At 36.3% G+C, this 17,011-nt stretch overlaps 1 protein-coding gene across 2 annotated transcripts in view; it reads left to right on the top strand.

The window, feature by feature from the left end:
- Window positions 1-17,011, top strand: part of LOC150087035 (tetratricopeptide repeat protein 37) — a 702,248-nt gene that overhangs the window by 40,314 nt on the left and 644,923 nt on the right. For both annotated transcript variants that reach the window (XM_090371768.1, XM_090371767.1), the window contains exon 4: window positions 1,969-2,041. In XM_090371768.1, the coding sequence (XP_090227894.1) occupies window positions 1,969-2,041 (73 nt within the window). The remainder of the gene's footprint in view (window positions 1-1,968; window positions 2,042-17,011) is intronic.

Genomic DNA, 17,011 nt, shown 5'->3' with positions numbered 1-17,011 from the left:
ATGCAAGCCTATTTTCCATAGATTGTACTCTTAGTAATTATCACTTTTATACCACGTGAATATTAAGATAGTTTATTCGGTTAAAAATTAAATTCCTGTACATTAAAGCGACATTTCAAGAACCTTGCCAGTGCCCATCATCAGACCATATATTGGCTGTTGTCAGTCCCTTTCTTGTTGATACAATATATGGTCTGATGATGTAGTGTGCAGAATGAAAACCTTAATATGTGGTCTGATTGATTTTCTGTGAATAATGCACAGTAGGAATCGAGACAATGGGCAAACAGGACAATTGGAAATTATACAGAAGTTGGCAAATCTTCTTAGAGTTGATGGAAGGAAAGAGAAAGTAAGCTTTTAAAAAATGAATATATATTTATATTCACAAACCTAACATTTGACAACAGCCAGTATATGATCTGGCAAGGTTCCTGAAATGTCACCTTAATGTATAGGAATTTAGTTATTAACTAAATAAACTTGTCTTAATATTCATGTGGTATAAGAGTGGTCATTACTAAGTATATAATTCTTAGCACAATTAAAATTTTATTATAATAGGTATATTAAAATGTTTTTCTGCAGTTATCAAAGCAACTAAATGAGTTTTTTCTCATTCAGTTAGCAACCTTGATCCTAGCAAGTGCTGTGACAGTACAGCATGAAAATGGCCACAGTGAAGAAGAAAGCAGTGTGCATATATTGTAGCTGTTTGATACTAAATCTCTAGTGGCTATAAAGAGAAGCTTTAAACAGAAATTCCAGAAAGATCCACCTAAGGAATCAGTTAATGAGGTGATGGTTGAAACAGTTTTAAGAAATCGATAGAGCGCTGCACAAGAAAAGAACAGGTAGGCCTAGTAATAAAGATAAAGTTTTGGAAATTCAGGATATGTTTAATGGAACAAATAATGAGGTTATGGTTGAAACAGTTTCAATACACTGGCAGAGTGCCACACCAGAAAGGAGCAGGTAAGCTTAGTGTATTTGCAGATAAAGTTTCAGAAATTCAGGAAGTGTTTACCCGAAGTTTTACAAAAATCTATTTGCCAAGCAAGCCTGCATCTGCAAATACTATGAGCAACATTGCACAGAGTGCTTCACAAGTCATTCAAACATTATGCTTAAAAAGTGCAAATTGTCCAGGGAATTTAAACTTTGTGAAAAAACATGAGTGGAATTGCTGTTCACATTCTCTGAACCATATAGATGAAGATGAGCACTTTTTGGAAAATTTTGTTTTTGGTGATGAAGCAACATTCCGATAAGCGACATTCCATTTTGGTAAAGTTAACAGACATGATAGTTGCACATGGGGATCTGAAAATTCACACTTCATTTGTGAATATGAGCATGATAGTCTCAAGGTAAGGATGAAGGATGTGTGGTGCACATCCTTCATCCAGGCGATTGGGTCATTTTTCTTCCACAAAAACACCATAACTCTGCAAATTACCTAGATATGCCCAATTTGTATGCTGCTCTCAGCTGCAAGATATGCAGCCATGTGTGTGTGCTCTATCAATAAAAAATTTCCTACCCAATGGATTGACCAGGATGATCCCATTCCATGGCCTTCTCGTTCCCCAGATATCACATCTACAGATTTCTTTGTATGGGGCTGTGTAACAGACAAAGTGTATGCAAAAAAAAAAAAAAAAGTTAATGTCACAGAGTTAAAAGACCACATTAGCAGTGACTTCATTTTCTCACGAGATGCTTCAAAACACTTGGAATGAAATTGGCTACCATATTTATATTCTACATACTACCAAAGGGCTGTCTATCGAGTTTTGTAATCAGGTAAATAATCTATAGACACCCCTGTACATTTTATACAGGTAAAAGACTGCAGAAATCATTATAGGATTAAGGTTTCAATGTGCTTATTTATGTAGTAATTATTTGTTCTTTAAAATTGGCAGTTCAAATTATTTTTACTTATTTGTTAATTTTATTTTTCAGTGATAAAACTAAACAATTGGAAATAATCCAGAAGTTGGCAAATCTTCTTAAAGCTGATGGAAGGAAAGGGAAAGTAAGCTTTTATTTAAAAAAAATAATAATAAAAAAATTCTGGTTATATATTTAAGGTTCATGGATGTATATATATTTATAATTCACTAACCTAATGAGCATATATTTAAGGTTCTTGGATGCAAATGGCAAATTTATAGTATTAATAGTGGAAAATCATGCAAGAAAGCAAGCTTTTACAGCATCAGCCAATAAAAAAAAAATGTATCATGTCCCACATCACTTGTCCAACCCCCTCTAATAATTTTTCTAGGTTTTCTTTAAAATTATTCACACTATATACTCACACAACACCAGATGGAAGTTTGTTCCAATAATCAACTACCTGAGGGCAAAAGCAAATTTCTACACATCTATCCTGCAACCCACCTTCAGTTTACATTTATGCTTCCTCACTATGGTATTATATGCAGAACTGAAAACTTTCTTGATTAGAGTATCCTTTATCCTCTCACTAATTTTATATCCTTTCTCTTCACATATTCCAACAGATTCATATCCTTTCAGAAATGAGTTATTCAGACCTTTTGCAGTACTCGAGATGTGGCCTAACCATTTTCTTATTCAGTGGGATAATCATATCCTTATCTCTGCTGCCAAAATTTCCATATAATTGACAAAACCCTATGAGCTGGCCTTCCAACCTGCCCACTGCTTAAAGAACTTCATGTGCAGGTCTAGTGATATTACCACCGTGATAACTGTTATACAGTCAATGCGTTATTTTGGGGATTGCTGCTATCTGTATACCTTGCATTTGTCAATATTAAACTTCAATTGCTGCTTCTCATCCAATATTTTTCTCTTAGATAATATACAATATGCAATAACATACTCTGATTACTGTCATTAACCACCACCTTGCTAACCTTTGTATTATCTGTAAACTAAAGACACTTAGATTAGTTTACAGATGTATTATCTGTAAACTAAAGACACTGACTTGCCTTCATCAGTATTATTGATAAATATAACAATAATGGGCCCAGCACTGAACTCTGGGGGGACTCCACTAATAGCATTAGTCCAAGAAGAGCAGTTCCCATCAGTAACCACTCTGTCTTCTACTCAACCATCCCTTTTTACATTATATAAAGGTTTCTACTTTCAAAATGGGAGGGGGGGGACTTTAACAGCTAAATTTCCATATTTTGATGTTCATTTTTTGTTAAATGCCATTTCCTAAACCCAGAGAGATAAAAATTACATCTGATTGTAGAACTTTTCTTCCTCTGTCCAGCGATATACTTTGCGAGGACTAATACTCCTTTTATCTGATTCTGTTCCCATTTGAACTCATTTATCTTATGCCCATTTGTTTTATAATGGCAGCTAAGTGAAATAAAATCTTTCTAGGAAAAAATTATGAATTATGTTCTAACATCTTGCACCTGTGGATCCAAAACTTAATATGATGCAGAGTATGCTGATTAAGACAGTTTGAAAGATTGAAAAATTGGTTATTTCCTGATCCATGGCAGTTTAAAAGATTGCTGTGTTCTTAAAAGATTGCTGCATTAACATTAGTCAAGATATCTGATGCAAGAAAGCAAGCTTATACAGCATCAGCCCAAAAAAAAACCCTTTCTCATTTCACACATCCAGTCACTCCAAATGTTTGTCTAGTTCAGCCTTAAATTTATTTAAGCTATCAACTTCCACAACAACAGATGGAGATCTGTTCGAGCAATCAACTACCTGCTGGCTAAAGGCAAACTTCCGCACATCTGTTCTATAACTGTCTTTCCTCAATTTGAATCTATGCCCCGTCCAGTTTGTAACCTAAGTAAGTGGAAGAATCCCATCAGCATTGAGCCTACTCAAGGCATTATACACCTCAATCAGATCATCTCTACAACTTCCACAGAGTCTCCGTAGTTTTGCAGGCTCTGCAACTTGCAACAGTTCAGCCTTTCTTGGTAAGAGCACCCCTTTGTTCTTCTTACCAATCGTGTTGCCCTTCTTTGTACCCGTTTCAGCAACTCTACAGCCTCCAGACCTATATGCAGTACTCAAGTGTGGCCTAACCATTGCATTATACAAAGGGATAATCACCTCTGTGTTTCTGCTAGAAAAATTCCTATATATCATTGACAAGACTACATGACCTGTCCTGGCAGCCTGTCTGCACTGTCAGAGAACTTCATATCTGACGGCACAATTACCCCCTCCCCCCATTTTTTTCATCCTCCACTTCCCGAGTGCAGTACCACACAACTGATACCTTTTTCTATGGTTACTGCAACCCATATGTAACTTTTGCATTTTATCACTGTTAAACTTCAGTTGCCTCTTCTTAGCCCATCTGCCTAGCTTTTTTAGATCACGTTGCAGTAGCATGCTGTCTTTACTGTCATTAACAACCTGCCAACCTTTTTATCATCTGCAAACTTGGACATTAAGCCTAATATAACCATCAATATCATTGATAAATATACAAAACAACAGTGGGCCCAGCACTGACCCCTGGGGAACTCCACTAATAACATTAGTTCACAAAGAGCAGTGTACATTGATTATAAATGGTGCATATCGTAATTGGCTTGTTTCTAATTCTCCAGTTTCATTTTCTGCCTACACCAAAGCTCGCAACAATTGTAAAGCAGTTATTAATCGGTCCAAACTAGAGTTTGAACAGGTTAAGAGTAGAAAACTTGCTTCTTGCCCTAATGGTAGCCGAGAATTCTGGTCTCTTGCCAAAGCTATTGGCCGCAACTTTTGCCCATCTCTGCTCCCACCTCTGTCCAAACCAGATGGTTCTATTGTCACTTCAGCCAAGGATAAAACTGACCTGCTAGCATCCCATTTTTCTTCCAACACATGTATTAATGATCTTGGTAAAACACCTCCCACCATTCCCAACACGCTCCATTCATTCAATGCCTATTGTGGTCTTCTGTCAAAAGGATGTCAGAAGGATTTTGACGAATCTTGATGCTAAGAAAGCTCCAGGTCCCGATGGTATTTCTCCACTTGTTCTCAAAACATGTGCTCCTGAACTTACTCCTATTCTTTGCTGCCTTTTTTCACTTTCTTATTCCAAAGGTGTTTTTCCTTATGCTTGGAAATTTGCTCATATCCAGCCAGTTCCTAAAAAGGGTGACAAATCCCTCCCATCCAATTATCGTCCCATTGCAATTACTTCTACTCTTTCTAAAGTAATGAAAGAATCAATTAACTGCCAACTCTTACACTACCTAGAAACCTTCCGTCTGATCAACGATCGCCAGTATGGATTCCATCAGTGTCGATCCACAGGTCATATTCTGGCATATGTTACCCATTTATGAACTAATTCAATGGAAATGTTCGATGAAACACAAGTAGTTGCTCTTGACATCTCAAAGGCTTTCGATCGTGTTTGGCGTAAAGGTCTTCTAAACAAGCTTCCATCTTATGGTTTGCCAACTGTTTTTAGTAATTGGTTATCCAGTTTTCTCTCTGATCGCTCACTGAGGGTGATGGTAGATGGCTCTCTGTCTTCTAACTTCTCCACTAATGCTGGTTTCCCCCAAGGTTCAGTTCTTTCTTCCACCCTTTTCCTCTTGTATATTAATGACCTTCTTCCATTGACTGGAAATCCTATCCATAGTTTTGCCGATGATAGCACATTGCATTCTACTTTTCATTTTGAAAAACCTTGTCCTGCTCAATCAGCTTCAACTTCTCGAAAATCTGTTACCAATTCCTTAAATGCCGATCTTCAGGTAATTCTCCAGTGGGGCAAAGACAACTTAGTTGATTTCAACCCTTCTAAAACTCAGTCTTGTCTTATATCTCGCAAAAAGGATTCTTCTGCTCCTATGCTTATCTTTAGTGACACTCCGACTTCTAGGCAAAATGATATATCTCTTTTGGGGATTACTCTGACTTCTAATCTCTCTTGGCACAAGCACATTACAAATATTGCTTCCTCTGCATCTAAAAAACTTGGTTTTCTCTTTCACTCCCAGCATTACTTTTCTTCCAAACAGCTACTCACTCTGTATAAATCGCAAATCCGTCCAGCCATGGAATATTGTTCCCACATCTGAGGTGGTGCCCCCAAAACCTCTCTCAGGCTTCTTGATTCCATTCAGAAGAGGGCATTTAGGTTAATTAATGATTCGTCTCTAACAAAGTCTTTCCACTCGCTGTCTCATAGACGTACTGTTTCTGCTGTATGCCTCTTCTACAGATACTTCCGTGGGCACTGTTCTTCTGAATTGGCTTCTATAATTCCTGCTCTCTCTTTCGAAACAGTCTGAACACATGCTGCCACCAGTCAACATCCATTTACTGTCCAACTTCAAACTCACAGAACCAACTTTTCATCTTCGTCGTTTATTCATTCAACTGCTGTTTTCTGAGACAACCTTCCTTCATATGTATTTCCTGAAAATTAAAGTCTACAGAAGTTCAAGTCCAATGTCAACAAATATCTTCTTCATCTTCTCAATCTCCAAACCAAGCATGGTAAAAAAAAGTAAAGTAAAGTGCAGCCGTTATCAACCCACTGCAGGATGGAAGCCTCCTCAACAATTCATATTGAGGGAAATGGACCATAATCTGCCACGCTGGTCCAGTGCGGGTTGGCAGATCGACCGTATTCAGCAGTCAGGGGCTTGAACCCCGGTCTACTCAAAGAGCGTGTGCTACTGCACTCCCGCTCCTGCCCACTCGGCTACGGAGGCCTACCTCCGTACTTAGTACCAAGCATGGTACTAAGTACTATAGGTTCTAATACCTCTCGTGTTTAGGGTTTATATAAAAAAAATAAATAAATATAAAAAAAAACCACTCTCTGTCATTACCCACTCAACTATCCCTTTATCCGTTGTAGCAACTTTCCCTTAATGCCATACCTCTCCAATTTGTACAGTAGTCTTCCATGTGCAACAGTATCAAAAGCTTTCCTGAAATTCAAGTATATGATATCAAAATTATTCTTTGCATCCAGTTCCTTTGTGACCACCTTGTAGTATCCAATCAGATTGGTCAGACAAGACCTCATCTTAACAAACCCATGCTATCTAAACTATTACTGCAGCCTTGTCCAGATGATCCTGCAGTGCATCTTTAATCAGTCCAAAGTAGAGTTTGATACAGGCTAAGAGTAGAAAACTTGCTTCTTGCCCTGATGGTAGCCGAGCATTCTGGTCTCTTGCCAAAGCTGTTGGCCGCAACTTTTGCCCAACTCTGCTCCCACCTCTGTCCAAACCAGATGGTTCTGTTTTCACTTCAGCCAAGGATAAAGCTGACCTGCTAGCATTCCATTTTTCTTCCAACTCATGTATTAATGATCTTGGTAAAACACCTCCCACCATTCCCAACACGCTCCATTCAATGCCTCCTGTGGTCTTCCGTCAAAAGGATGTCAGAAGGATTTTGACGAATCTTGATTCAAAGAAAGTTCCAGGTCCCGATGGTATTTCTCCACTTGTTCTCAAAACCTGTGCTCCTGAACTTACTCCTATTCTTTGCCGCATTTTTTTTTTTTTTTTCACTTTCTTATTCCAAATGTGTTTTTCCTTCTGCTTGGAAATTTGCTCAAATCCATCCAGTTCCTAAAAAGGGTGACAAATCCCTCCCATCCAATTATCATCCCATTGCAATTACTTCTACTCTTTCTAAAGTAATGGAGAAATCAATTAACTGCCAACTCTTAAATTACCTAGAAACCTTCCGTCGGATCAATGATCGTCAGTATGGATTCCGTCAGTGTCGATCCACTGGTGATATTCTGGCTTATGTTACCCATTTATGGACTAATTCAAAGGAAAGGTTTGGTGAAACACAAATAGTTGCTCTTGACATCTCGAAGGCTTTTGATCGTATTTGGCATAAAGGTCTTCTAAACAAGCTTCCATCTTATGATTTGCCAAATGTTTTTAGTAATTGGTTATCCAGTTTTCTCTCTGATCGGTCACTGAGGGTGATGGTAGATGGCTCTCTGTCTTCTAACTTCTCCACTAATGCCGGTGTCCCCCAAGGTTCAGTTCTTTCTCCCACTCTTTTCCTCTTGTATATTAATGACCTTCTTCCATTGACTGGAAATCCTATCCATAGTATCCTAATCCTATCCTTATCTTTAGTGACACTCTGATTTCTAGGCAAAATGATATATCTCTTTTGGGGATTACCCTGACTTCTAATCTCTTTTGGCACAAGCACATTACAAATATTGCTTCCGCTGCATCTAAAAAACTTGGTTTTCTTTTTTGCTCTCTGCGTTACTTTTCTTCCAAACAGCTGCTCACTCTGTATAAATCGCAAATCCGCCCTGCCATGGAATATTGTTCCCACATCTGGGGTGGTGCCCCCAAAACCTTTCTGAGGCTTCTCGATTCCATTCAGAAGAGGGCAGTTAGGTCTATTAATGATTCATCTCTAACAGAGTCTCTCAACTCGGTGTCTCATAGACGTACTGTTTCTACTGCATGCCTCTTCTACAGATACTTCCATGGGCACTGTTCTTTTGAATTGGCTTCTATAATTCCTGCTCTCTCTTTCAAAACAGTCCAAACACGTACCGCCACCAGCCAACATCCATTTACTGTCCAACTTCAAACTCACAGAACCAACTTTTCATCTTCCTCGTTTAATCATTCAACTGCCGTTTTCTGGAACAACCTTCCTTCATACGTATTTCCTGAAAATTACAGTTTACAGAAGTTCAAGTCCAATGTCAACAAATATCTTCTTTCGTCTTCTCAACCTCCAACTTAAGCACGGTACTAAGTACTATAGGTTCTAATACCTCTCGTGTTTGGGGTTTACATAAAAAAAAAAAAAAAAATCAGTGACTCCATTGTTTTCCTCTGAACAGAAGTGAAACTAACAGGTCTATGATTATTTTTGTCACCCTTCCTTTGAATCCCCTTTGAATTGGGGATACATTTGCACACCTGCAGTCCATGGAGACATCCCTGAGACCAAGGAAGCTCTCATAATTATGGCTAAGGGTTTGATTACTTCCCTCGCTGCCTCATTCAATATTCACTGAATAGATTCCATCCAAGTTAAGAAATTATTCAAGTTAAACATAAAAAAGACACCCCCAGGTGTCTTTTTTATGTTTAACTTGAATAATTTCTCCCCAACTTTGCTCTCAGTTATTATAAATCATTTAGCCAATCATTAGCCCTGTTAGAGTTTAGTAAACTCCTGTCCTCCCCGCCCTTACAGAATTCCTCATATGTGAATGTAGATGCAAAATACTCATTCACTTTGTCAGCTATCTGAGCAGGATCATCAACAGTTGAACCATTGATATCAAGTGGACCAATCTAATAGCAATAGTAATAGTATTTGGCATATAATTCAAGGAAGCCACAGGCTTTTTCTGCACTGGCAAAAAAAAAAAAAACAACTAAGCAGATAAGAAAACAGAAATTATATGCTTCCATCCTCACATAGATAAGTATGCAATTTACCTTTGAATTTTCTCAAACTGTCAGTGTCAACCAATACTTGCTGGCTAAAAGAATCTAATTCATCCACTTTCTTCTAGAGTTTACATAAGTGAAGAAGTCTTTGTTGTTTTTCTTTGTGTTCTTTGCCAAATATTTCATGTAATCAGCCTTTGCTTGACTAACCTCCTTTGTGACTTGGTCGAAGACTAGTTTATATCTACCACAGGCTTCTGTGTCACCTGATAAATTATATGCAACCCATACATATTTCTTCTCTGCCACAAGCCTTATTATTATGATCTTTTGCTTAGTTAAATAAAGACAAAACACAAATTTCTAGGATAATCTGCTTCTTTAACATAGGCTTACAGTAGTGTTTCTCCTCAAGTGCTTTATGAACTGATAGAGAGTTTACAAGAAAATTCTGGGAGTTCTTGAAAAAATTTGGTAATGGCATCTTTTTTTTTTCTAATCCTACAGTTCATACCATTATTTTATTTTTTAAAATACAATAAAAGTAAAATAAACCAGCATCTGGTAAGGTAGCCAGCTCATTTCAGTAGTGTGCTGGCTGCCGACTTTTTTTTTTTTTTTTTTTTATCTTGAATACTGATGTGTGGAATGGAGATTTCACAACATAGTAATAAAAATTATTTCCGATCTGCAACTTTGAGGTGAAAACATTAACATGTAATATGTGCAGTTGTTTTAAAATTAAGTTATGTATTTTTGTGATCTTCACTATAATTAATTTATGGCATAGGAAGTTTTTATTACACTTTTAATAATTAGCAATGGGAACTCAAAAGAGCTTCTCAGTTTTGAAATCCTTAAGTGAAGCATTTGGCCTCATAATGTATTTCAATATAGCAGTCTTTCTCCATTTTTATTTTATCAGGAGAAAAATAACTATTTAAAAATTGTTTATTTGTGACAGCCTTATGCTGGATATCTCATGGAGGTTTTTTGTTTGCATGAAGTTTGTTAGGAATGTATAACTTGGGAAGAGATCCTATAATTTCCCATCTTGTGGACGTTTTTGATTTGTGTTGCTTTGATACCATGTTAATTAATTTTTTTTAATGAAAACCCCAAGCACAAGAGATATTAGAACCTATAGTACCGTGCATGGGTTTCATAATTTATTGTTGTAATACAATTTATAATTGCATAATTTATGCTGTGTGTAATTTATAATGTATAATTAATTTTACATATATTATTAAAGTTAATCGTGTAAAGAAATTTGAAAGCTTTTAATTTTCATAGAATTTAATAAATTACAATAGTTTACAAATTTAAGTTTGTTCACTGGGGTTTGAATTTCAATAGGTCTTACTGCCGAAATATGTTGCTGTGATTTCAAATATGACTTAGATTTTTTTCTATCACATTCAGATACATCACAATTTAAGAAATAAAAAGTATTGTTTTTTACGAAAGTATATAACTTTATTGTATTTAGTAATGACAAACTGATAGCATTACATTTTCATCTATCAAAAAATACGTAAATACTAAAGTATTAATCAAAATTCTGAAACTTTCATTAATCAGACCTTCGTCTCTTTGTTTGAAAAGAACGTTTAATTGTTTTTCTTTTATGTACAGTGCCAGGTTTCTCTCTTTTTAAACACCAGCAGTAGTCGGCCATCATGCTTGTATTCCACCTTCCCTGGTACCTTTACTCCATTTCCTTTAAGTCCTGATGGAATCTCTCCCCTTGTTCTTCGCTCATCTGTGCAAGATATTTGGGGAAAAAATCAAGATGGGCATGCAAAAAGTAAATTTTGATGCTCATATTGCAACCTAAATTGCAAAGCTTTTTGAGCATATTTTGAACAATTTTCTCATAATCCTTTGATGTATGATTTCCTAGAAAGTTTTCCATTACACTTTTAAAAGCAATTCAGGCTAGCTTCCCTTTCAATGTCATAGTAGTTTCAAACTGACCATCTAAAACCAATTTTCTAATTTGGGAACCAATGAAGATACCCTCCTTAAGTTTTGTATCAGATAAACTGGGAAATTTACTGCAAAGGTACTTAAAGCAGTAGCCATCCTTATTAAATGCTCTAACAAATTGCTTCATTATGCCTAACTTGATATGTAGTGGAGGTAAAACTGGCTTCACCAAATTTTCGTGCACAATATTTTTTGACTGTGGTGTAAGATTGTGCCTCCGAGGCCATTGCTTCTTTGTCCAATGCAGCGCTTTAGCTCTCCTATCCCATTCACAAATAAAGCATGGCATTTTAGTGTACCCACCCTGTTGCCCCAACAACATACATAACACTTTTAAGTCTCCACATAGTTGCCATTCGTGATCTTGATGTTTGATTTTCTCCAGAAGCAACTTTATATTGTCATAAGTTTCTTTTAAGTAGACTGAATGAGCAACTGGCACAGATGTGTACTTATCTCCATTATACAAGAGAACACCTTTTAAAGTAGTCTTAGGAGAGTCTATAAATAGTCTCCATTTACTAGGAACATATGATGGAGCTCCTAAGGCATTTATTAAACCAGCGATATCACTGCAATATACGAGAAGACCTTCTTGTGAAAAATACTGTATAAACTCCCTTTTGTGATTTCTGTACCAGGAAAATGTACCTTGAGCAAGTAAGTTCTTCGCTTGAAGTCTGGATCCCAGAATTTCGGTAGCATACTTTGGAAGACCTAAGTCCCTTACTAAATCGTTCAGTTCGACTTGCGTGAATTGCTGTGCCGTTAAAATATTTTCTGGTTGATAACATTCCTCTTCACTAACCTCTTTAGCTTCTGCTACGGTGGAAGAAGATGTGGACTCCAAAGTTTCTGGTGGAGGTTTTACAGGCAGATCAGGTCTGTGTGGAACTGGTCTTATTTCTGACGGTAGATCTGGATATTTGATGTCTTTTTTATTTTTTGAATTGTAACCTTTAACGTCACATACACAAAAATAACGTTCAGCATGGCTTATTGGCTTGCACCACACCACGGGAATAGTAAATGGCAAGCACACCTTTTTCCCTTGACATCCATTTTCTAAGATGTTTGACACATGTGGTGCCCACGATTTATCCTGATCGCCTAGTTTTATGTCAAAGTATGCATAATACGATTTTTTTACAAAATCGGTAATATTTCGCCTCTTCTTTACAGGAGCAAAACAACCACATATGTAACAAAATACGTTGGGACTGTTTATACGCTTTCTGGTTGCCATACTAAAAGAAAACTAACACACAATGAGAGCTCACAACTCTGTGGTTGAGTGGACTGTACAAACAAGTGTGCATACTCAGACAAGTTTAACCCATAACTACACACAGGAGTCTCCCAGACTCCACTCGGAAAATAAAATTCTGGGAATCACAGATGGGCCGGAAGGCGGGGTGGGGGCCGTCTACCTTCCTGGGTCAAGGTCGACTACCTTGCTGTGTGTGTGTGTGTGTGTGTAGTTACAGGTTAAACATGCACAATATTGTTCCCACATCTGGGGTGGTGCCCCCAAAACCTCTCTCAGGCTTCTTGATTCTATTCAGAAGAGGGCAGTTAGGTTAATTAATGATTCATCTCTAACAGAGTCTCTCCACTCGCTTTCTCATAGATGCACTGTTTCTGCTGCATGCCTCTTCTACAGATACTTCCATGGGCACTGTTTTTCTGAATTGGCTTCTATAATTCCTGCTCTCTCTTTCAAAACAGTCTGAACACGTGCCGCCACTAGCCAACATCCATTTACTGTCCAACTTCAAACCCACAGAACCAACTTTTCATCTTCCTCATTTATTCATTCAACTGCCGTTTCTGGAACAACCTTCCTTCATACGTATTTCCTGAAAATTACAATCTACAGAATTTCAAGTCCAATGTCAACAAATATCTTCTGTCGTCTTCTTAACCTCAAACCCAAGCACGGTACTAAGTACTATAGGTTCTAATACCTCTCATGTTTGGGGTTCACATAAAAAAAAAAAAAAAAAAATCTGTTGTATTTGAGCCAAATATTTGATACTGATTACGAATATAGGGGTATAAAACTTGTAAACCATTGCAGAAACTATAGTTATCATTTGCGTATAATACCTAGGTAATATTTTGTTAATGAATTGTGAGAAATCTTTACGTGATAGAAACAAACGGACTTCGATTTAGTAATCAGTAAACATGCATAAATAACTGCCATATACTTTTACTCAAACCCCAGATACACTGTAAACCAGTGTTATTAAACTGTCCAATCATATCACAGCATAGGTTTTTCATACATAGTTTTTGGATGCTACAGCAAAGATTTCTAACAGGACCAAAGTACTGTGTACAGTTGCCTGAAATCAGTGTTGAGTTGTTGGTTATTCAGTAACCAGATGTCCCAATTTTTTGCAATTTCCTGATTTTGAATGTAACATCTGGTGTACCCAATTTTTTTTTTTTTTTTTTGGCGATTATTTTGACCCAATTTTCATGTAAGGCAATTTTTCTGAATTAATATCATGTGAAAATTAATAATGTATAATTTTGTTAAGTTAGCACAACGGTTAACATTATCTTAATAAATAGCAATTTTTTAAATCTAACATTGTCCTTGATATTGTGTCGTAAAATAGAACATCAAAGATTTCCTTTCCATTCAGTGACATGCCCATGCATAAATTTGTTTATAAAAAAACAATATTCAAAGAATAGATCGTTAAAAAAATCACCTAGATGACAAAGTTGATATGCAATATGCATATCATTTTTAATTACTTAAAATAAAGAAATTAAGCAAAATTGCAGAGCACTCCCCTCCCTCTGTGATACTTGAATGGGCCCACCTTATGTTCTTTAACATACCAAATCAACCATAGTGTCCATTGAATTTCTTGCCACATCCACAGTGGCAGATCTTGTGGTATTATAGTTTCAATTCTGTTGGCAGCAATTCTGAAGAATTGCTGCCAACAGAATTTCAATTCTTCAGAATTGCTGCCACAGAATTGAAATTCTGCAACTACAATTGTAGTTGCAATTGTAACTGTAGTTGTAGTAATCTGCAATTGTAGTTGCAGAATTGCCACCACAGGCAGGACCAAGTCTAGCCATTTGAAATTCCTGGATGTAAATAACAAATGCTGCTGCTCATTGCATGTAAAGGTACAGTAAAAGTGTTGTGCTGCTCCAGAGAGCTGAACCCTGGATGTAGTGTCCTCCATGTTATCAGGGCCATGGTTACACAGTGTCACCTTCATTTTCTTCCAAACAAATCAGTTATTATTTTTTTTTTAATGGACATTAGTATTGCAATGAAGAATTAAAATAAATTGAGTGTTGCTGAGTTTTTCTTGTCCATCAGCATTAATGAGAAGAAGAAGAAGAATGGATTTCTTTAAAGAAATGTAATCAAATAATGCAGTACTTAGGTGGTTGTGTGTATTAAGCACCAAAATAACTAAGGCTATAATTTTTTTTGTTAGTTTGCTGGATGAAAAACCTGAGTTTCTGGGTGATAGTTGTTCAACCCTCACCTGAGACCAACTAACTTTGTATTAATAATGGCAAATGATGCAAGCAAGCTTTATAGAACATCAGCCAAAGGGGAGGAAAAATTCCCATTTCACTTATCCATCTCCTTCAATATTTGGTTTAATTCTTCCTTGAATTTATTCTTGGTCACATTACGAAAAAAAAGTTGATAAAAGATCCTTCTGTTGAGACCTAATTTGAAACCCAGGGCTTTTCTATAATTAGAAGATTTGAAACTGTGTGCCAGTACAAAATAATTAATATATGTTATAATAATTATTATTATTAATAAAAAATTATAATAAAATAATATTTGCTTTGAGTATATTATTTTATTATAAAAAAGAGTGAAATTGAATGAAAGTTGCTATACTGAAAGCGATTCCACAAGTAACAAATTGACTTGTTTGGAATTTTTAACTTTGTTATAAAATCTTCTGAACAAAATACATTTTAGTGAAAAACACAAGTAATAGTTACAAATAGGATTATCTGATTTTTTTTTTTTAATGTAATATATATTTTGGTTTTTCTCAAAACTGCATTGGAATTCTCTGTTCCTATAGTTTACAATTTTGCTTTAAATATTGATACATTGATAATTTTAACTTGAAAATCAAAAATAAAATTAAAGGTATTTTTGTACATTGTTTACAAAATAATATTAACATTGCTCAATTCTTCTCCTTTTTCTTCTTCAGAATGCTTTTTACCAATTTTTTTTTTTTTTATTTACCTCCAGAATTCATTTTCTCTCAGTTTTAATCTGGTCATGTAGTTGTTCTTCTGAATGTTATGTTAAAAAACAAAAAGAATTTGGCCAAGGTGTGAGGAAAAAAAAGCCAATAAATATACCTCCTGCCTGAATGGGATTTGAATCAAAGCCCTTTTTGTGATTTGGAAGATTGTAACACTGTGTTTGATGCAGTAAAGATTGATGCCACATTGAACATGTGCATGCAAAAAAAGACACCAATCAGTAATGTCATGTACACTGATGAGCCAAAACATTATGACCAGCGAGTCGTTATGCAAATTGAAAAAACTGCAGGTGAACTACGGTGTGTTCACCTGCAGTTTCACCTGGAGTACTGATACTGAGCTCCGTTAATCAGTGTTACTCTTGTTCTTCAGATGGGAAAGGCAGCAGGCTTAAGCAGGTTTGACAAAGGCTAAATTGTAATGGCCAGACGACTGGGTCAGAGCATATCCGAAACGGCACGGGTGGTGGGATACTAACGGTCAGCAGTGGTAAGTATCTACCGAAAGTGGTCCTTCACTACAACATATGGAAGTTTGTTCCAACTATCAACCACCTGCTGGCTAAAGGCAAATTTCTGCACATCTATTCTACAATTGTCTTTCCTCAATTTGAATTTATGTCCCCTCAGGTGAGTGATCTGAGTAATTTGCTTTAATAACCTTAACCTCACTCCTTTTCTTCAATGAACTATCCAACTGCTAGGCAAAATCCATAAACTTAACTTAGCACTTCCCATCTCACTTATATAATTTAGTAAAAACCTTTTGTCTTAACTCTCCCAAATCTTATTAAATTACTACCTTTACCCCACAGTTCCTTACACTGAGACAGAGTGCACTGGTGTCTCTCTTTACTATAACTCACCACATTTCAAGCAAACCTTAATCATTTTTTAATAACCATAAAAAAGTTAGCAAAAGCTTAAGATGCCAAAGTTCATGACTTAGTCAAAGCTTAATAAAGCGATGGCACTCACCTCAATAATCCGTTGTGGCTATATGAATCATAAAACAGTAGTGTGAGAAATCATTGGCTAAACTAAAAACGGTGTTTAAAAATTGCGGTAAGGAAAGAGTGGTTTAAAAAGAGTAATTGAAAAAACTTAGCCTAGAAGAGGAAGGGTGCACCATATCGTCCTCTAGTTGTCTGAAATTATCTGAAATTAAAATTAAAAAATGATTAAGGCCAATAATCGAGAACGATGGACTATTGTTAGGTTCATCTTCAGTTGGCGATAAAAAGAAGAGTGAAAGGGTTGCTGTAGATCTTAATGGTAGACAAGGAAGTTTCATGTTTAAGACATCAAGATCGATGTTGAGAC

Source organism: Mastigoproctus giganteus, chromosome 4 (assembly GCF_048544385.1).
Source record: "Mastigoproctus giganteus isolate SK-2022 chromosome 4, ASM4854438v1, whole genome shotgun sequence".
In the NCBI taxonomy this organism is placed as follows: Eukaryota; Metazoa; Arthropoda; class Arachnida; order Uropygi; family Thelyphonidae; genus Mastigoproctus; species Mastigoproctus giganteus.
The sequence above is the reverse complement of the archived record's forward strand: the minus strand, read 5'-3'. Positions and strand labels throughout refer to the sequence as shown.